Source organism: Rhamphochromis longiceps, linkage group LG12 (genome assembly GCF_057381845.1).
Source record: "Rhamphochromis longiceps isolate RC_006_pf linkage group LG12, R_longiceps_female_GT1.1, whole genome shotgun sequence".
Taxonomy (NCBI): domain Eukaryota; kingdom Metazoa; phylum Chordata; class Actinopteri; order Cichliformes; family Cichlidae; genus Rhamphochromis; species Rhamphochromis longiceps.
Genome location: NC_140568.1, coordinates 27200290 through 27221206, shown reverse-complemented (window position 1 = coordinate 27221206; position 20917 = coordinate 27200290). Strand labels below are relative to the sequence as shown.

The following is a 20917-nucleotide window of genomic DNA, read 5'->3' as shown; positions in this document are numbered from 1 at the left end:
TTCCCCCAGAATAGTTTGTAATATTTTCTTGAAAACATCAAGATTTGTTTAACCTGGTATGTATAAGATACAACGTGAAAACTAAATATTGTCCTAGCTCACATTAGCAGACAATCCTTACAGAAATATCTCCTGGCCCAAGCCACACCTCTGCTAAAATGTTCACGCAAACTCATTTATACTTTTGGAGTAACTCTGATAACAAACATACAAATAAACAAATCAATCTAACCATATGACCACTTGGGTTAAGGTAATAACTTTACCTGAAACAGGGCTTTTGAAGCATCATAGTCTTGTATGTCCTCATACACCCTTGGTTCAGTATCACTGAGGGCTGTCCTATAGTCTCCAAAAAGAATTGGGTCTCTCATAACTGCCTCCATGTCTGACTTAAAATGCTCCTCAGTCATGTTGTTTATGTGCCTTTGGACCTTGGGGAAAAAAACACACATCTTCAGTATCAGTATCTATCAGTAGATTTTGAGTCTTATTGTTACATCCAACATGGAACCAATTACCCACTTAGTATTTGCCTTTTTAATTAAATTCAGTTTAACAAATTTTATTTATATAGTGCAAAATCACAACAAAAGCTGCCTCAAGGCGCTATATAGTGTAAGCTAAAGATCCTACAATAACACAAAGAAAACAGAGGAAAACCCAACAATAATATCCATGATCCATTTTGAGCAAGTGTTTTTGCAACAGTTGGAAGGAAAAAACTCCCTTTTAACAGGAAGAAACCTCAAGCAGAACCAGTCTCATGGAGAGGTCTGCCACGACCCGTTGGGGGTTAGTGGAGGAAGACAGGAGAAAGACAGTTTTGCCTTTAGTCATTAAAAAGGAGAATTCACATTAAACATCTGCTAATATTATTAGTAAATATTACCAAAGCTTTGTCAGTTTCATCAATGAGTCTGTCATGGAAGATTCTCAAGCACTCATTTCTCCACACACGTACAAACTGGGCTACAGTCAAAAACCTGTAAGTCAGAGAAAGGAAAGACATTTAGGATCACAGACCTCTGTCAGTCTGTCACAAGAGTGAATATGCTAGATTAGACCTGTCCGGTTTGGTGAGGGTGAGTCCATTGTACACTCTTGACAGGTCTCTCAGGTTGAAGATGTAGTGGAATTTGGAGGGAGTGGGTGGCATATCTTTGATGATGGTGTTGTAGAGCTCCAGTGTGCAGGACGTGACCTGATCACAAACTTTCTGTATGGTGTCCTCAAACAGCTAAAATGTTTTATCACGTACAAATTGGAGAATTAAAGTGATGCAGATGGTTGAGATTTCAATATGTTTTGATTTATATGTGAAAGAGGTACTCACTCTGGTGTGGCCTTTTAAAATAGAACCGTAGATAAGGTGGAGGGACTCCATTGTAGGGAAGGGGACGCTAAAGACACTGAAGAGTGAGATGAAGCGAGGATCCACCTCGTTTCGCCCACCTCCTGCCATTCCCATGGCAGCAATAAAGCCAAGATCCTTGAGGATTTTGAAGTTAAGCTCCTTTCCTCTGTCATATATGCCTCCTCGATCCAAAAGCAGCTTTAGAAGCGCAATAGGCTGCTGTGTGCCATAGTTATCCACCTGCACAAGTGTATTACAGTCATTTCAAACATGTAAGCACTATCGCACTTTAAAGAATAAAAGACTACTTAAAACAGGTACCTTTGGCATATTCATGTCATCCATAAAGATCAGGAGTCTCTTCCCCATGGGAGGTCCATAGGTCTCTTTAGTCCTTTTCTCCACATTGGCTTCGAGGTTTCTCTGCAGATCCAATGATGTTGTTCTGGAGGAGAAGTTGATGACAAGAGTACTCTGGGAACAGAAAGAAAGACATTTAAACCCATATGACAAAGAAATATATGTACATACTGTGTGTACAGTAAGATGTACAACTTACACTTGTTTCTGCATTAATATTCTTCAGAAAGTTATGAATAGTGGCAGTCTTGGAAGTGCCAGACTCTCCAACCAGTAGCAGCGGCCTCTTTATCTTCACCATCTGCTCCAGGATCCAACTGGTTCTTGTTGTGTCAATAGTTGGCACTAAAGAGAGAATGAAGGTACCAAGGCAGAAATGTATAATTCATGATGCATGTATTTACACCTATGTTGCCCAGTTTTCACAGTATACAGACAAGACCTTTACCTAGGATATCAATGAACTTCATTTCAGGGCTGTGGATGTATTTGGGGACCAGAGAATTCCAGGGAACCCACTTCCCCTGTGTTCCATCAAAGTGAAAATCATACAAGGTTGGGAGGCATCCTATATGGATGAAGTCACTTCGTTAACAATATTAAGTAAAACAGTTTAAAAACTGGCACAAATACCTGTGAAAAAGGTTTATCATAGTTCTTTTTTTCTCCATAAATCATTAATCAATCCACTATAAACCCAAGAGAATGAATGGTCATTTTCACCATAAAATAAGAAGAAATCGTCCCCTTTTACCTGGGATCTCGCCAGGCCCAGCCAGGGCTTTCTCATCATGAACTGTAGGTAGGCAGGACAGCTTTTTGATGAACTCATCAAACTGGATCCTACCACTCTCCAGCAATGTAGCCCCAAGTGAACAGTACAGAGCTTCCAGAAAGTAACACTCCAGGACTTCGGGAGTGCTGTTTTCACTCTCAAGAAGTGCATCCAGTGTTAAGCACAACTGAGTGACCTAAACACACATATCATGCATAGTTAGTTCAAGTTCAGGTTATGAGACTATACCATTAATTCCATTCATTTCTTCTTATTTAAATACAATCAAGTGCAAAGGAGCATTTACAGTGGATGAGATTATCCTACCATATTCAGATCTGTCTGGGGGACAACAGTCTTAAGTTTCTCTCCTTGTTTCCCATCAACAACACCATCCACAATCATGTCAATAGAGCTGTGGACATATTTCTCAAACAGACTATTAAGCACTTCTTGTTCCTAGACAAAAAAAAGAGACAACAGTATTTAAAAGTCTAGAGAAGTATGCATTTTAAACAGTGATTTTGTTTCTCAAACCTTATCAGGTCTGCTGTTCACCCATCTTTGCCAGAATGGGGTATATCGCAGGTTTTTAGGATCAACAAATACCATTCCACAGCGGGAAACAGTAGCTGGGGAAGCATACTGCAGATCTCCAACCTGTGTGGGTAGTTTTCTTACATTAAGCTTTCTTTGAGGCACAATCCAGGCAATTGTATTCTACTAACAGAAATCTTGAAATTCAGACAAACCTCAAACAGCAGAGCACAGTGACTTTGTAAACGGATCCTTTCTCCATTGGCTAGAGTCAGAAGCTTGTTGTCATCCATCACTGAGTTCATATTTTCGACCCACAGAGCATCCACATCCCCATCAAACAGGATGTACCTGTTTGTCAAAGAGCAGGTGATTTACAGAAATGATTTCTTGTTATCCTAAATGGATGATTACATGCCTTCTAAAAATATTGTCTACCTCCTGTCTTTTTTGTCAGTAGGCTTGTTAATTTCACGGAAGATGTTGGATAGAATCCCATCAGTCCAGTCTCGCGTGTCTGGGTCCAGAATACCATAAAGTTCAATCACGCTCATGGCTTTAGGGTTCAGAGGATACAGTTTGGTTTGCAGTCCCATTCTGATGGTGAGATAGATTAAAAGTTACTACTGTTCACACAAAAGATCAGAGAGACGATGTAAAGTTAAACTGACTTTGTCTGAGCTTGACATAATGTGTTGATCACCACTGATTTTCCTCCACCTGTTGGACCCACAATCATTGTAGTGTGCCGTGTCATCATTGTCTCATACATCTGCACCACTTTATCCACCTGAAACAACAGATGGATGCAACAGTTTACTGTTGACACATTTAAACAGCAAAACTTTGCTAGAAATTGATAGACAACATCAAATATGAGACTTTGCACCTGGTTGGGTAGTATGACATATTTTTTGTCCTCCAGGGTCTGTTCCACAGCATCATTGAAGTTGGGATAGCGAACACGGGGGCAATCAAGCCCAGGGAACAGGTCTGAGATCAGCCCGAGGAACAGAGGGACATCCTCAAACACAAACTTGGGTAGGTTCATGTCCCTGAGAGCCCGCATCAACACCACATCCTGTTGTCAGAGGGATAGACATAAATACATAAACTGAACGACGGAATGAATGAAAAAGAATTTATGCATTTATACATCAACTTCATAATATTTCAGTATTGAAAATACTGAAAAAATAAAAAACGAACCTATAAAATTGTTGCACACAAATATTTTTTGAACATGGGGGCTATGTAACAATAGTTTAATGAAGGACAGTTTTCAGTACAAATAACAGCTCCAACTTTTGTGTAAAATAATAAGAATTAAACTATTGATAAACAAATATAAGATTTGCACCTCTATCTTACATTCTCTGTGTCATCTTAAAAAAAGAAATTTTGGATGATACAGGACAAATCGAGCATTTGGTAACCTTTACAAATGTCCAACATATTCCTAGGATAAATCAACCTTCAACTTTTACCTGAGAAGTCACAAATAGCAACTTGGTTTTCTGTCAATTTAAAAAAAAAGAAAAAGAAAAAGTTTTATTTGTTATTTTTCTGTACCTCGCTCAGCTCAGGTGAGCTTCTCTTCAGCTCTCCTGCCATCACTAGGACAGACTTGAGAGCGCGCAGGCCGAAGTCATAATGAGACTGCTTGGACAGCTGTTCACGAGCCAGCTTATAAAGTACGGTCATTTTCTTTGCCAGCACCTGAAAAGAACAGAAGTAGAGACACATTAATAACACTATTATCAGTCAAAAGTCAAAATCTCCAAGTTATCTATTTTCATATGCATTTTTTGTACTATTTAACAATATAAAGTAATACAATATAACCTGTGCGTGTACATAGTTTATGATGCATTTCTTGCAGTACAGCTGACAGCATGTGCAAATGAAATCAAATGCAAGTTCATGGGTGCATGTGGTACCTTGGCCATTAGGAAACCCTCAGAGAAGAGCATAATCTCGCAAATCTGCTGCAGGTCCGGCACAATGACCACCACAGGCCTGAAGAGAGCTTTGACGGATTCAGGCAGCTCTGTACGTCCTGCATAACCAGGGTTCATAGTGATGAAAATTCCTATGCGGTCATCCAAGTTGATCTCTTGCCCTTCAAACTGATGCGTATAGGGAGATGGAAGGTGTTTAGGTGTAATACATATATAATGCATACATGAAAAATATATATTTATTACTGGTCCCCAGAGATGGGCAGTAACGCGTTACTTGTAACATGTTACTGTAATCTGATTACTTTTTTCAAGTAACGAGTAAAATAAGGGATTACTATTGCAAAAACGGTAATTAGATTACCGTTACTTTCCCGTAGGAACGCTGCGTTACTGCGTTACTAAAACCGTGATTTTTTGCGAGAATGTCTCACGACAGTGACGTAAGCGAGTGCGCCGTTAGTGACAACAGCTGTCTGCAGATCAACAATGGATCACATATCGATTGTGGGAGAGAGTATGAGCGTGCAGCGTTTAAAGCGTGGAAGTACTGACCTTACTTTGAGTTTGATTCCATAAAAAGTGACAAAAACATTAGCGTCCATTGTGCGTGGGAAGAAAACTTCTTTTTACAGCGAAAAAAAAACCCTAAACTTCCAAGCAAGCACCGAGTGCGCCATGACGTAATGGGAAACTCACAGAGGAAGTCGCGGATTCTTCAACTGACCGCGGCACACCTGCACCAGGGTAAACCTCCGCCTACCGCAGTCCTGCTTTACAGGTGAAAATAGAGCAACAGCACCGCTGAGTCTTTGACTTTATTTATGTTCTCCTGTGTTTTACTTGCATCTATTTGAAAGAGTGAGTGTAAACACAAAAAATATTTTATTTTATGTGCTGGAATGTGCAGAAAATAGGTTTAAATGTTAAACTAATTTATTCAAGTCAGGGAATGTTGCATATAATTAAATTTTTGCTTGATGCATAAAGTTAAAAGATTAAAACTGATAAAACAAGTTAAAAAAAGAGACTTTTCCATTTGATTACATTTTGTATGATGGATTATGTAGAAAAAGTAGAATTGGGCTGAAAGATCTATCGCTTTATCACCTCTTCAGGTTGTAAATCGTGTTTTTAAAAAGTAACTAAGTAACTAAGTAATTAATTACTTTTGAAAATAGTAATCAGTAAAGTAATGGGATTACTTTTTGGGGGAAGTAATCAGTAATTAGTTACTGATTACTTTTTTCAAGTAACTTGACCAACACTGCTGGTCCCACATAACTAAACAGACTTACATAAAACCTGTTAAGGTGTAGAATGAGAGCATTGCGGATAGTCTGGATTTGGGAGGAGATCACTGACAACACTGAGGCATCGATACGATTGAACTCATCAAAGCAGCCCCAAGCTCCGCACTGTGCAAGGCCAGACAAGATCTTGCCCACTGCCTGGACACAAAGGGAGAGGACATTCACGTAAAAAGCTAGAGTGATGACAAGTGATGACTGCACTTTTTTAAATCCCAGAAAAGCTTCTTACCAAGTAGTCCATGCCCTCACCACAGTTTGTAACAACACAGAGCAGGCCCAAAGCCTTAGCCAGATCCTTGGTGGACTCTGTCTTTCCTGTACCAGCAGGTCCAGCAGGAGCTCCACCCAAGTACATGGACAGTGCCTTCATCCCAAATACACATGGACAGGCATGTTTTAGTCGAAAAAATGTACATGCTTAGGTATTAAAAATTTGCTTATATCCCAGACCTGTGTGAGAGTGAGGTAGATCCGGTCTGTCAGTGGGGTTATAACCAACCGCCCATTCAACCCCATGTATTCGTAGCCATAGGAGAAAGATGCACTGCACTGGCGCACAAATAAGTTGTCATCTTCCCGGACCCAGTAAAATCTCAGCTGGCTTTCCCATTCAAATTCTTGTGCATCCATTATGCTGGAAGGAAACTGAACTTTAAATGTCGTTCTTTTATTATTTTCACTATTTAAAACACACTGCCACAAACAAATGTTCAAACCTGCAAAAGTCAAGTTTACCTTTTTAGCACAAAGCTGTCCACTATGTCTCTTGCGTGGACATCAATGATGAGCACAGTGTTGAGCTTTCGTCTGTCATTTTTCTTCAAAGGCTGAATAATGCGTGACACCAGCTCATCAATCTGTTTGTGCATTTTCTCAGCATAGTTCTTAAGTGCATGCTTCTTTCCTTTCTTCACATTTTTAAAGACATCCTCTAACTCCCAGGTCCACCAAACTTGGTTAGCAGCTAGTACAACCATGCCCTGGTACAGCAACATCCAATCCACCCTGTAAAACATTGCAATGACAGATTACCTGAGGGCCAGACTTGCACACGCAGACATTGGCAAAAACACTCAGGCACTTCTTTCGGTCACAAACGTGTCATCACTGTGCCTCTTAGCGAATATCAAAAACTTTTTTTCTCAAAGATATTTTTATTAAGTTTAACCAAACAGAACATTTGCACACATTTATAACAAACACAATAGAAAAGACAACATTGCAGAGCTTGTGAAGGGAAAAAAAGAAAGAAATCCAAAAAAGCATTGAATGCAAAGTGGTCTTCAATTCTAAGAATGAACAAAACTAGACTTGATTATTGTTGAGGTAACATAGTTAAGGTAAAGTGTGCAATTCTATGCTCCACAACTTTCCCAAAAATTAACCCCATCCTCAAGCCGGATTACGTAAAAAGAGAAATATATGTAGAATAAATAATATAGAATAAGAATAGAATTATATGTATATATTCTATATAATTATATACATATAAATAAATGACGATCCACATACATAAATAAATTATATATTTAAAGAGAGAGAGAGAAAAAGAGAATCCCTTCCTTGTTGAAACTTAAAGAGTAGCGATGGAACTTTGCTAAATATTTCCACACCAGGTGGAACGATTAGCTGTTATTGCTAATTGAATAAGAGCGTTCATTTTAACAGAGTTTTAGCTGAGGGGGGACCACTGTGTCAGAAACTGTTTTGTATTATTTAGTGAAGTAAGAAAATTTGTACTTCCTTGTAACAGTTTTGCCCAGATATGTGAATTGGTTTTCTGCTATTTTAAATGGGAAGTTTGAGTATCCTGGCCCAGACTCTCCTCCATTTACCCAGAAGAGTTCACTTTTATGTAAGTTCCAAATGTGTCCTGGCCAAACTGAATGATAATTGACAACATAGAAGGTATAGATCCACTAGGAAGACCAGGAGATCTTTATGCACAACTCCTCTCCTCCAAATCTCTGAGGCATCTGCATAGCTTCAGAGTGTGATAGCCAATGGTTCTATAGCAAAATCAAAGAGTAGTAGTGGGCTTAAGGACACCCTTGCCAAGGTTCATTGTTGGAGGTTGGTGGGCTGTAACCGTTGGAAGTTCAAAAGGACTGAGGCTTTAGGGAAGAAATATAGCAATTTTATCCAATAAATAAATTTAGGTCCAAAGTAGAATTTTTGTAACAATAGATACTCCCACTACACACAGTCAAATGCCTTCTCCGCATGTAAGGAGGGGACATACCCACAGGTCTCAGTGGAGGGAAAATACAGCATTTCTTTAATTTGGTTGGGTAATTCAAGTTGCTCTGTATTGGCCTTTTCATGTTTGCTGAATAAGAAATTATTTGCTATCTCAGAAACGTCTTTCATGTATCCCAAATAATCAGGTTAGAAGATTCATTTGTAGTATTCGTTTGAAACACAAAAGATTGTTGTTGTTTTTTCGCTGAATTTTATAAAATTATGATCCTACACCACTATGCTCTGGTAGTCACAGGGGCGGACCGATGAAAGCCACTGATTATCAATAATAAAATAATCAATCCTAAAATAGGTATGGTGGACCTGTGAGAAAACGGAGTTTGGACTGAGACAGTGCCAGGTGTCAAAGACACCACAATTAGACAGACAGGACTGAACAAACGATGGAGATTTACTTAAAGTTATGGGGTTGGGGAGCCAACAGTTAAGATCCCCACCCTGTATTAGAGAGTATGAGCTCGGATCAGGCAATAAAGAGAAAATGCACTCAATATTATCCACATTGGGGGCATATACATTGGCCAGTATCACCTTGGTATTGTAGAGTTTGCTCAAGACAAAGACATGCCAACCATCAGAAATGACCTTGTGTGTTTCGAAACAAACATTTTGATTGATGAGGACTAAAAAACCCCTGGCTAGTACGAAAATATTCAAAAAAATAAAAAATAACAACACAAGCGGTTTCTTTCTCTGGTGCATGTTATTTACACATACCTACTCCGGTCTTCACAGTAGTGGAAGATCGCTTCCTTTGTGATGAGCCTGTTAGTCTTCCTCATCTCCAGTAGCACCCCCATCATCCACTCCTCCACCCTGCCCTCCACTGCGACAGGCTGTCTTAGTTCCATCACCTCACCCTCAGCAGACACCATGGCTCCAACTACTGTCTCTCCATTGCTATCCACGTCAAATCTCAGAGATGCTATGTTGTCATACATCTTGTGAGACAAAAGAAAAAACACACATTGGAAACAATGAGCCTCCCTATCTATACTTTGAAAAATTAAGGTCTTGTCTACCACTCCACCATCGCTTGTACTTGCCAAATACCTTGATCATATGTTCCTGGACACAGGTATGGTCACTACTCCCCAGAATGCTGAGCAGTTCATCATCAGAGATGAAGAAGAAGCGAGGAAATGCATGTCGCTTTGAGTCCAGGTAATCATTAAGACTCTTCTGGCATCTCTCTAAACCGTCACTCAGGGCCTGCAGGTCTGTTAGCCGGTTGGGAACCAGGCAACAGCGCTTAATGTTTGGATTCCTCACTGTGTCATTCATTATCTACACAAACAAAGAGAGATGTAATTTTGACAAGTCTAGAAGAAAGTACTTTAATTTTTTAAGACCAATATTATAGCAACACTTACGTCTTTAAACCTTTTGTCAATGTTATCAAATTTCTTTGCTTCCTCAGGTAACTGCAAGCGAATGTCTCCTCCTATAAATATGCTCTCCAAGTACATCCATTTTCTCTGCACGAGCAACCAGACCTGTGAAAGACGTATTTTTTTTCCTATAAGTATTTTGTGGATCAGCCTAAGGGTGAAGGAAAATTTGGCCAGTCTTACTCACCTCAATAGTCTCAGAAATAACAGACAGATTTTTTTCCCACTGCTGTATGGTACCAAGGAAGGGTCCAACAAAGCGGCTGCCAGCCATGCTCTGTAAGTTCATGACATCATTGTCCACATTCAGTGAGATCTCATCCACCGCACCCAGAATGGAGCCACGTTCCTGAGTGCCTTTGAAATAGGGCTGAACATTGAACTTCATGTTTTCCCAGGTCTCTACCACTCCTTTTACTCCCTGGAACCAGATACAGATAACATGTTTTAGAAGTAACTGTCATTTCCCTGATGAACTGATAGAACTGGCAGATTATTCCATTTTGAGAATGTTTTTAAAAAAGAGAGAACCTGCCTTCTCAATACCAAGCTCTTTTACAGCCGAGGTGACGATGTCGCCTATGACATCTGCATATTTGTGCAACTCCATAGCAAACATGTTCTCCAGTGTGAAGCTTTCAGGGTTGATCTCAAAGCTGGTGCCAGTCCTTTCCATCAGTTCCTTCCAGTGCCTTGAATATAAAGACATTTTTATTCTCAGTTTTTTTGTTTTATCTGGACATAGATAATTTGAACACGTGAATTCAAAAGTTTACATCTAAATAAGTAGAGTATTTAATACTCTACTTATTGTCAATATTATGCGTATTGCAGAACAATCCGCTAGGAGCAATAAATTTAAACCTAAGTGACAATAAAACAAATCCAGCTACGTTATTAACTGTAAATTTTGGGGGGGTATTATATTCATTCTGGTTTCTCACTAGTATCAATCTTGAGACAGACCTGTCTCTGAGGGCCTCATTCTTCAGGTCCAGTAAAAGAGGCAGAGACTCTCTGAACTCCTTCATGCGTCCGTCTAGGAAAAAGGCCACAGGCATGGCCCGCACTTCTTTGGGCAGCAGCCTTAAGCGTTTGATGAAACCCTCAATGCCCTGTTGTAGCAGCTGGATGTCTAAATCTATCCACAAGGTCTGAGACCACTGTGTCTTTGCATCCTGCAAGATGACAGGACAAGCATATATATATATATATATATATATAAAAATTAAAAAAAAAATTTAATGATCACATTTATGTGTATTATGCACTGGTGTTTTACAAGCATATCCCACCTGCTGAGCTTTATATATATCATATATCTGTCTCAAGCCATTCATGTCATTCTTTATGCTCAGAACTTCTGGGAAAGTGGTGACTGACAAGTCCAGCAGCTTTTCAGCATTAGTTATTTCCTGTTGACCTGCTACAATCTTTGCAAGATCTGCCTCGTATTTTCCCATAATGGCCAGTCCTGCAAAAATAAAAGTGACACGGGCTTGTTGCTCCACTACATTTCAACATTTACCATGCACTACTATTCTCTACTCAGCAACAGCAGCATTCATCTAAGTGCCCAAGTACCTTTCTCCAAATCATCTCCTACAGCTCCAGGACCATGCATGTTGAAGCTTTCGGCAAACACAGACAACTCCTGTTTGAACTCTTCGATATTCTCCTTTGTGATCTTTGGGTGTGTGGATGGGAGACAAGTGTGGCAATCATAAATGTAAGACAAGAACATTTCTGTTTATTTTTAGGTTTAAGAACATTGTATGGGATTGATATCTTACCACAGTAAATGATTTCTTGATGTCTTTCAGACTTCGGTCTACTTGTCTGGCTTCTATGAAAAGGTCACTCCACATCTGGCCAATGCAGGCCACCAGCTCCCATTCATCCTCACCTGCCTAAAGCACATAAGACATAAACTTTTTAAAATGGGAAACAAGATCACTTTTGAGGTTTTATACAAGAGCACTCAGAGCCTCCCCCCAAAGGGCAAGGGCTATACAAAGAAATGTTGATGTTTTATTTTCTTTTTATTACTCCATGCTGATGTTAGTATCGGTAATATAGAAATCCCCAATAATGTCACCGGCATTGCTTTCATAGATCATTTGTGCTGATATCAATATTAATATGGAAAACTAGTGTAGTATTTTTTGTTTTGTTTTTTCATTGTGAATTCATATAATGTTATATTGAAATAAATGTTTTTTTAGTTTAAAGAACTATATGATCCGAACTCAAATAAACTTTTTCCTAATTTGCAGAACCCTGACCTTTAACCCATAACCTTGAAGCATTACATACTAAAATTGAACATTTTCCTATTTCCACCCATGTGATTGGAACAGAAATGACTGAAGTCTTTGGCTTCTATAAGTTATAAAACTTGAGATTTTAAAATATATCCCTGCAGTGTGTGATTTTGTAAAATATTATGGCATCATTGTGACATTCTAGGGAGTCATACTGAAAAAATTAAAAGTGAGTTGCACAGACTGCTAACAGACAGACAAACTGATCACACACTCTCTCTCTGTAAAAAGACACAGTACCTCCACTTTATACATGGCCAGTGTTCTGTATTGTTCCTGGATATCTGTGATTCTCATCTCCACTTCTAATGACATGTTCTTGATGGCTGAGATGGTGCCAAGGACAGACTTCAGGTCGTCAAAAGTGTCAGGACTCTGTTTCAGCTTCTTAGACAGTTGCTTTTGTACAAAATAATCACAAAAAAGATAAATCACATAAAAGCCAAAGAATATTTAGGATAAAGACTGTAAACACAAACTGTGTATTATGATTAACTACCATGAATTCATCTCTCAAGTTAAAGATGTCCTCTTTAGCAGGCTTGTTGAGTAAGCTACCAAGTGAACTGATCCAGGCTTCAGCAATTTCGCTCACAGTGTGGGCCAGAAGCTCCAGGTTTAGGCATACGCTGTGCTCATTCTTAAACTGAGGCTCGAGCATCACTTCCTGCTTGATACGAGCAAGGGACTGCAGCTTATAATCATACATGACAAAGGACGGCTTCCTTGCAGCAAACTTTTCATTGACAATGGTTCTGTTCTTTTCCCAAAGAACCCGATAGCGCTTCCAGTGGTAAAGGTACTGATCGATGGAGAAAAGCAGACGCTGGATGTTCTGAGATACAGTTACACAGCTCTCCTTGATCTGAGGAAGCTGGGACACGTCACTGTAGAAATTAAATGTCACCAGCTTATCTTCAGCACCCACATGTTGTGGAGGGCACTTAATGCAGGTCCCATGCATCCAACGCACAAATTGCTTGAACACAAAAATAAATCCAAAGTTAAGATATATTATTAGTGGTAAATTGAAAATCATTTATTTTTTTAATGCAGCGACAAAAAGACTAAACAAAACACTGTGATGAGCCCACCTTGGTGCTAACTACACAGTCTGTGATACACTGCACGAGCAGGCGGTAGATCTCGTTGCTTTGGGGCTGCAACACAATCTTAGGTGCAGACAGGATGGCGGTGATTTGAAAAAGAGCTTTATCTCCCATCAGCGCTATATTAAAGGCCTGAATGTTTCTGAATATGAAAACAAACATGACAGATGTTGCAATGGTTAAGACTAACAGCATTCTACTTGTTAGAAATGTGGTGATTATTACCACTCACAATCTATGCAGGCTCAAAACCATTACTCATTACCTCTGCACCATCTTTGTAAGAGTGTCCAGTATTCTGTGTTCCCAGTGTTGGTAATAATCTACCATACATTTGGCTCTGCCAGTGCTGGTTTCCACACTCAGCTGTTCTATTCTAGTTATAAGGACTCCAATGTCAGCATACTTCTTGGCAAGCATCGTCACAGTTTTGACTCGCTCTCGCTCAATGTGTTCACAGAACCCCTTAATAGCTTAGGAAAAAATATGAAACTATTAAAATAATGTATGCACAAATTCTTTATTTCCAGTAAACTAATAGTATACTTCTAATACATCTACCTGGTAAGTCGTTTGAGGCATCTGGTGATGGAAATTTCAGTAAGTTGGCCATCATCATGGACTGCAACTTAGAATCAATAGCCTTCTCATGTTCATGAATCTGATTGACGACAAACTCAAACTTAGTTACAGTCTGAAGGCTTTGGTTGATGAAATCTTGGATGCCTAAAACCAAACATTAGCAGATTTCAGTTTTATACAAAAGTAATTTCATCTGACAGCAAGCATAAACAGAGATGTCAGCCTTTGTATGAATAGTACCCAAGGAATTCCAGTTGAGTCTTTTGAATCCCAAACTGATGCCTTTTCTGACTACTTTTATATGTGGAGCCAGCATGACGACATGTGCTTCATTCAAACTGTCCAATGCAGAGTGATAGCGGTTGATAAGCTTGCTCAGATCACTGACATACCTAAGATGAAGGACGAAACAGTTCAAGAGAGAAAGGAGATCAAGTACTGGTTTTTGAGTTTTCTAGTCAGTTACGGGTGAGTCTCATCACCTGATGAATTTGTTTTCCTGAAGTGCAACATTTTGAGCTAGATCAGGCACAGTGTAGCCCAGGGCTTCAAGACTGTAAGCCTCAGAAATTATTTCTTTGATCTCCGGAGCAAAGTTCACAATGTATCGCAAACCCTTTGGTGTGCAACTTTCAGGTGGCGGGACGTCCTTAAAGTGAGAAAAATGCAGGGAATTTTAGAGAGTCTTAACACACAATATAAGAGAACCTTCACAAACACACAATATAAGATACAACAGTTATGAGGAAATAGCAAAAGACACATACTAGTTCTGTTTGAGTTGAGTTTTTACTGGTAACCATGGCCAAAATGGGTTTTTTCATTAGCAAAGGCAAATTATGTTCTGTCTCCGCCATCCAGCTTTCATATTTTGCTGCCTCATAGTCCTTCAGCTGCTCTGCCACTTCTACATACTTCTCTCTGGCCTGAGCAAACTACAGCAGAAAGAAAAGAAAAAGAAAGAAAGAAAATCACAGAAAGTTGTTTTAAAAAGCATTTTAGTGTATAAACAGTTTAACATTAATGGTGACATAAAGCGTTTTGAAATAACTCACCACTTTGTTCTTTTCACAGTCCAACATCTCCGGCACTTTCAAGAAGGGGAGGATGGCATATTTGATGCGATGGAATAGAAATCGTGCCCATCTGATTGCCCCAGCCACAGGAGGCTCATTCTTATTTAACGGTGGTTTGTCTTTCATTGTCTCAAAAATTTCCCATGTCCTGTCCACCTACAACCACACCAACAAAATGACGTGTCACTCACATAAATTACAAAACTTTAGTATTTACCTTTATGAAATGTTTACGTCGAGATTTTATAAGGATAAGTTAGCCAAAGCTTGACAGATCAAAGGTATAAAGAATAAATGTCATTTGTTAGTAGATTTTAGTTAGCTGTAGCATTATTTTATACACACATGCTCACCAACTTAAGTCACATTGTCTTGGGTGGACTGTTCCTCAGCTGAAGCTTCAAAATGATTTTAACAGTAACTTTAATGTTAAATAGATGCCAGCATGTTTTATTCAATAGCATATTACCTCCTTGCAGTACTGCTCCAAGATATCGTCAAGCTTTTTCATCAGATGGTTACTGATGACCTCTCTGGTGCGAATGTGTTTAAACTTCAGCAGCATGTCAAAGGCATCAGTTGAAGAGTGCAGTGTCTTAAAAGACTCATCAATAAAGTGCATCGCTTCTGCCTCAATAGCCTAAACAGACACACGCATTCAGCTTGAAATATTGCACAGTTATATTTGTCCAAGCTGTTTAATTACTTTGTGCATTTAGAACAACCAAACAGCTTCTGCAATATCTGAAACCCACCTGAACTGCCGTGTTGAAGTCTTGCATGATCATTTTCCAGCTGCTCATCTTAGAGATGTTGAAAGGACTAAAAACGGCCTCCTCAAGGGGCACAACCAGATTTTCCACTGTGCGGTGCACTTCATCAATGTGTTTTGTGTCACCTGTCACACTCAATAGCTCTGGGCCAAAGATATTGTAAAACTCCTCCAAAATCTACCCAACACAAACACATGAGAAATAAAAATCTGAAGTTTATTTTACACATTCAAATCTTCAGATATTGTGTGAGAGGTCAGTATTTATGAATTATATATGTATTTTATACATATAAATATTCACACCAACCTGCAAAACATTGTACAGATCCTGGCAGATAGAAGCCATGTAATCAGTCTTCTCAAACAGTTTCTTACGGTCAAACTCCCAACGTGAAGCCTTGCTCAATTGCTCAATTTCAGCACGCCTCTCAAAGTAGGATGTCTTCCACTGACTTAAAACCTGCTTAGCTTCGTAGACCTTGGATTTGGCAACTCCCCTGTTGTTTCTGTTTAAGGCACAACACACTATTATACTGACACAAGAAAACATCACATTTGAATAAATGATTCTGTTTGACTACTGAACAATAAATTTGGTTTTACTATAAATTAAAAAGTCTCAGAATATGTAAATGGGTCCACATATACTTGAACAGCGTGTGGACATCTATGGCTTGAGTCACACGTTCACACAGCTGCCAGGCAATTCGCTCCATTAAGGGGACCATACAATCGTTCGTGTTATAGTGGTAGGAGATCATCCATACAATTTGCAGGCTCTCCATTAAAGGAGGGATGGTCTCCAAGATCACACCAAAATTTGCTCCAGTAGCCAGATTCTGAAACAGACAATGGTAGCTTTGATAAAAGTGAAGGAGAAGTTAACACAACAGATCCACAATCATTCTTTTGATTCCTTTTCCTTTTGTCCTTGCAAAAAATTTATAGATTCATGGAACCTTTTAGTTTCATGTAACTACCTTTTTTTTTTTATAGTCAGCAATAATGTTCTTACCATGAAATGCCTTTCTAGTGTCTTGAGGAAGCGTAAATTCTCATCTGACTCCAAACGGTATTTAGTAAGTTCAGCAATCGCTCCCTCCAGTGTAAGAACAATGCCTGCACCTGCTTTGGTCATCACCTCCACGATCTTCCCTACTGCAGCATGATTAAGCTGTTCACTCAGAGCATTAAGGACAGACGCACGTTCCTGCCAAAGTGCTATCTCAGCCAAAGGACCAGGCGCCTGGAGGAAAATGGAGAGTGAATGATTGAGTCTAGCGACTGCATGTCACCAGGTGCAGTTGAGACATTCTTTAACTGAAAGTTTTCCTTTTAGGTCGATGGGTATTTCTTAAATTCTTGACAATATTGCATAAATTTAGCAGAAAAATTATTTCTCCTGCTTTAGTTCCTGGACTGAATCTCAGAACACGAAATTACAATTACAAACCTGTGGTTTTTTGTTTTTCTGCTCCTCAATAACAATGGTTATTTGCGTTTGCCAGTTCATCAAGCACTGCTCCAAGCTTTCTACCATCTCTGGATTCGAAGGCAGGTCTTCCAACTCCAGCTCAGGAATGTGCAGTAAAATCCCATCTGTGACATGTAGAATGCTTTTAGACTGAATCACTTTTTGTGAATGGGCATAAAAAATAACTAATGTCCTGTAGACATTTATCAGTACTAGTCGATACTCTTGCTTGGAAACTGAGAGAAGAAAAAGCATTTGCTTGCAAATCTATATACTCTAATAAAAATTAAAAATCATGGTGAGTTGCCTTTAACAATAGCAAGCCCTTGGTTCAAGTAATTAAACGAACCTTCAAGCTGAAGGTGTTGGAGAGTCGTGTTCAGCAGTCCCAAATGTTTATGCGTTATGTTGAGCAACTCATCACGAATAATAAATTGCCCACTTGGCTTCACTAAACTCTTTGTTTCATTTGCTTCACTCTTCCCATTCATCTTCTCCTGATGAGAAACTTCCTCACTTTGATCACCTGCTCCAGCTACTGCCATTTGGTTGGCAGTAAGCATGGGTATATAGACCTGAGAGGAGATGCAGTCAAATATTCATTAGAAAATCTGATGTTTTTCCATATACAATAATAAGATTAAAAGCTAGTATGCTGCTGTGACATCAACTTTCAGTCCTACTAACAAAAGTTGCTCCTGATCAGTTGTATTTCTTATTTTTCTTACATGGGCAAGTTTGCTTTGCAGCACCTGAAGAGGGTTTCCACAATGCATGCCGATGTCAAACAGCGAGGGCATCATGATATTGACCTCATTCATGTCCAGTGGTTCAACAATAGTCTCTGTTTTATAATACAACAACACAGTATCTTGTTTATTGCTTTTTTATATGGAACATTAGAAGTGACAAGATTAGAAATAAGTACATCAGAAGGATAAATAAAGTTAGAGAAGCAAAACTCAGATGGTTTGGACATGTGCAGAAGAATGAATTTGAAGAGTGAATAGTGGATTTAATCTGAAAAGGATGTCAAATATGGAGCTGACAGGAAGAGGGAAAAGAGCAAAAACACAGGGAGGATTTGTGGATGGAGTGAAGGAGGATGTGCAGAGGGTTGGTGTGACAGAGGAAGATGCTAGGGATAGGGGGAAATGGAGCCAGGTGATCCAGGGTGGTGACCCCTAAAGAGAGCAAATAAGAGGCTTGAACATGTTTAAGTATGACGATGAGGAACTGGCATCTCACCCTTTGTGTTCCTGAGAAAGTAGAAGACACAAGATTTCAAAAATCTCTGTGGGTACTGGTTGACAGCTACGTGAAGCTCAGTGTGATAGACCAGATTTATCTCAGTCCTCTGAAATCACCAAACCAGAAATATGTTAAACCTTAACTATCTTGAGCCTCTCAATCAATAATGCATTAATAATTATATCAGTTTTAAAGTTTGATCTCACATGACTTTCCCTATCATCATTTGTAATGAAGTCGGTGGTGTTCTCTGCCCCACCTGGCTCAGGATCTCCAGTTTTCTTTTCTGGTAATGTAAACATTATTGTTAGATGTTGTCTTGCGGTCCAAATGTCCACAGCGTTGTTAAATTACACTGAACAAAAATATAAATGCAACACTTTTGTTTTTGCTCCCATTCCCCATGGGATGGACGTAGAGACCTAAAATTCATTCCAGATACACAATATAACCATCCCTCCCAAACAGTGGTCACAAATCAGTCCAAATGTGTGGTAGTGGGCACATCTGCCATATTGAGATAATCCATCCCACCTCACAGGTGTGCCACATCAGGATACTGATCTGACATCATGAGTAGTGCACAGGTGTACCTCAGACTGCCCACAACAAAAGGCCACCCAGGAATGTGCAGTTTTGTCTCACAGCAAAATGCCACAGATGCCACAAGCAATGAGGGAGCGTGCAATTGGCATGCTGACAGCAGGAATGTCAACCAGATCTGTCGCCCGTGCATTGAATGTTCATTTCTCAACCATAAGCCGTCTCCACAGGCATTTCAGAGAATATGGCAGCACATCCAACCGGCCTCACCACCGCAGACCTCGTGTAACCACACCAGCCCAGGACCTCCACATCCAGCAGGTTCACCTCCAAGATCGTCTGAGACCAGCCACCCAGACAGCTGCTGGAACAATTGGTTTGCACAACCAAACAATTTCTGCACAAACTGTCAGAAACCGTCTCATGGACGTTCAACTGCATGCCCGTCGTCCTCATCGGGGTCTTGACCTGACTCCAGCTCGTCGCCGTAACAGACTTGTGTGGGCAAATGCTCACATTCGATGGCGTCTGGCACGTTGGAGAGGTGTGCGCTTCACGGATGAATCATGGTTCACATTGTTCAGGGCAGATGGCAGCTGAGAATGTCCCAGTTCTTGCATGGCCAGCATACTCACCGGACATGTCACCCATTGAGCATGTTCGGGATGTGCTTGACCGGCGTATACGACAGCGTGTACCAGTTCCCACGAATATCCAACAACCTCGCACAGCCATTGAAGTGGAGTGGACCAACATTCCACAGGCCACAATTGACAATCTGATAGACTCCATGCGACGATGTGTTGCACTGCATGAGGCAAATGGTGGTCACACCAGATACTGACCGGTTCTGGGTCCCCAGACCCCCAATAGCGCAAAAAACTGCACATTCCAGGGTGGCCTTTTGTTGTGGGCAGTCTGAGGTACACCTGTGCACTACTCATGATGTCAGATCAGCATCCTGATGTGGCACACCTGTGAGGTGGGATGGATTATCTCAATATGGCAGATGTGCCCACTACCACACATTTGGACTGATTTGTGACCACTGTTTGGGAGGGATGGTTATATTGTGTATCTGGAATGAATTTTAGGTCTCTATGTCCATCCCATGGGGAATGGGAGCAGTAACAAAGGTGTTGCGTTTATATTTTTGTTGAGTGTACATAAGTAATAAACTTTCTGAGAGTATGCTGAAACATGGTAAAAGGTACCAGTAAAAACATCCTACATTAACCCAAAAGCAATACAGTAAAAGGATACGGGTTCATCGAAACTTTATTCACTTTTGCAAACTTGAATTAGCTTTCAGAGACACTGGGCTTTCTGACCTGCGGGTGACTGATAGCCCTAGTGAGGGCACAAGCACCAGGACTTACCGACGGGAACTTCTACTTCACGTTCTTCCTCTCTAACAGTTTTGAAAAACAGAAGACACGATGGAGAGTCTTCCTCGGAGACGAAGTTCAAATAACGGATAATTTTCTCTTCTTCTTCTCCATCTCTCCGACTGAGCAGTTCATCGAAACAGTCGGGACATTTCCTTAAATTAAACCCAGCAGACACCCGCTGTAGGATCCACTCCACTCGTAAATCGTCGTGCACCATATTTTTCCACAATATTTTATCCACCTATTTACCATTAGTTAACATCATCATGTCGGCAGCGATTTCGAGCTCTGAAACTCACCGTAAACGGTGTTTTGCGTTGCCTCGGCAACCAAACGTCTCGTGGCGTACATGGTGAGAGGCATTATTTCCCGGAGCTTTGACTGTAAGGGTCAATTTCAATTTCTGGTATATATAGCAAAATAGTCAAAATGCACA

The 20917-nt window shown here is 40.0% G+C and overlaps 1 protein-coding gene across 3 annotated transcripts in view; it reads right to left on the bottom strand.

The window, feature by feature from the left end:
- dnah10 (dynein axonemal heavy chain 10) overlaps window positions 1-20917 on the bottom strand; it is a 31095-nt gene extending 10178 nt beyond the window's left edge. The window contains exons 1-49 of one of the 3 annotated variants that reach the window (XM_085425515.1): window positions 20470-20917; window positions 18754-18833; window positions 18545-18653; window positions 18025-18140; window positions 17646-17871; window positions 17276-17421; window positions 16838-17068; window positions 16471-16661; window positions 16130-16328; window positions 15803-15997; window positions 15517-15687; window positions 15027-15203; window positions 14739-14906; window positions 14454-14620; window positions 14212-14363; window positions 13951-14115; window positions 13655-13862; window positions 13375-13531; window positions 12780-13259; window positions 12521-12679; window positions 11750-11866; window positions 11541-11643; window positions 11252-11430; window positions 10923-11134; window positions 10488-10648; window positions 10144-10373; window positions 9939-10061; window positions 9619-9852; window positions 9283-9506; window positions 7039-7308; window positions 6754-6937; window positions 6533-6667; window positions 6289-6441; window positions 4970-5158; window positions 4602-4748; window positions 3919-4110; window positions 3701-3819; window positions 3468-3626; window positions 3245-3380; window positions 3030-3152; window positions 2820-2951; window positions 2472-2688; window positions 2166-2285; window positions 1917-2062; window positions 1679-1831; window positions 1337-1597; window positions 1068-1240; window positions 893-986; window positions 267-434 (exon numbers count right to left, since the gene is read on the bottom strand). In XM_085425515.1, coding sequence (XP_085281641.1) covers window positions 267-434; window positions 893-986; window positions 1068-1240; window positions 1337-1597; window positions 1679-1831; window positions 1917-2062; window positions 2166-2285; window positions 2472-2688; window positions 2820-2951; window positions 3030-3152; window positions 3245-3380; window positions 3468-3626; window positions 3701-3819; window positions 3919-4110; window positions 4602-4748; window positions 4970-5158; window positions 6289-6441; window positions 6533-6667; window positions 6754-6937; window positions 7039-7308; window positions 9283-9506; window positions 9619-9852; window positions 9939-10061; window positions 10144-10373; window positions 10488-10648; window positions 10923-11134; window positions 11252-11430; window positions 11541-11643; window positions 11750-11866; window positions 12521-12679; window positions 12780-13259; window positions 13375-13531; window positions 13655-13862; window positions 13951-14115; window positions 14212-14363; window positions 14454-14620; window positions 14739-14906; window positions 15027-15203; window positions 15517-15687; window positions 15803-15997; window positions 16130-16328; window positions 16471-16661; window positions 16838-17068; window positions 17276-17421; window positions 17646-17871; window positions 18025-18140; window positions 18545-18653; window positions 18754-18833; window positions 20470-20698 — 8580 coding nt within the window. In that variant the 5' untranslated portion in view covers window positions 20699-20917. The remainder of the gene's footprint in view (window positions 1-266; window positions 435-892; window positions 987-1067; window positions 1241-1336; window positions 1598-1678; window positions 1832-1916; window positions 2063-2165; window positions 2286-2471; window positions 2689-2819; window positions 2952-3029; window positions 3153-3244; window positions 3381-3467; window positions 3627-3700; window positions 3820-3918; window positions 4111-4601; window positions 4749-4969; window positions 5159-6288; window positions 6442-6532; window positions 6668-6753; window positions 6938-7038; window positions 7309-9282; window positions 9507-9618; window positions 9853-9938; window positions 10062-10143; window positions 10374-10487; window positions 10649-10922; window positions 11135-11251; window positions 11431-11540; window positions 11644-11749; window positions 11867-12520; window positions 12680-12779; window positions 13260-13374; window positions 13532-13654; window positions 13863-13950; window positions 14116-14211; window positions 14364-14453; window positions 14621-14738; window positions 14907-15026; window positions 15204-15516; window positions 15688-15802; window positions 15998-16129; window positions 16329-16470; window positions 16662-16837; window positions 17069-17275; window positions 17422-17645; window positions 17872-18024; window positions 18141-18544; window positions 18654-18753; window positions 18834-20469) is intronic. The other 2 variants (XM_085425516.1, XM_085425517.1) reach the window with 2 other exon arrangements.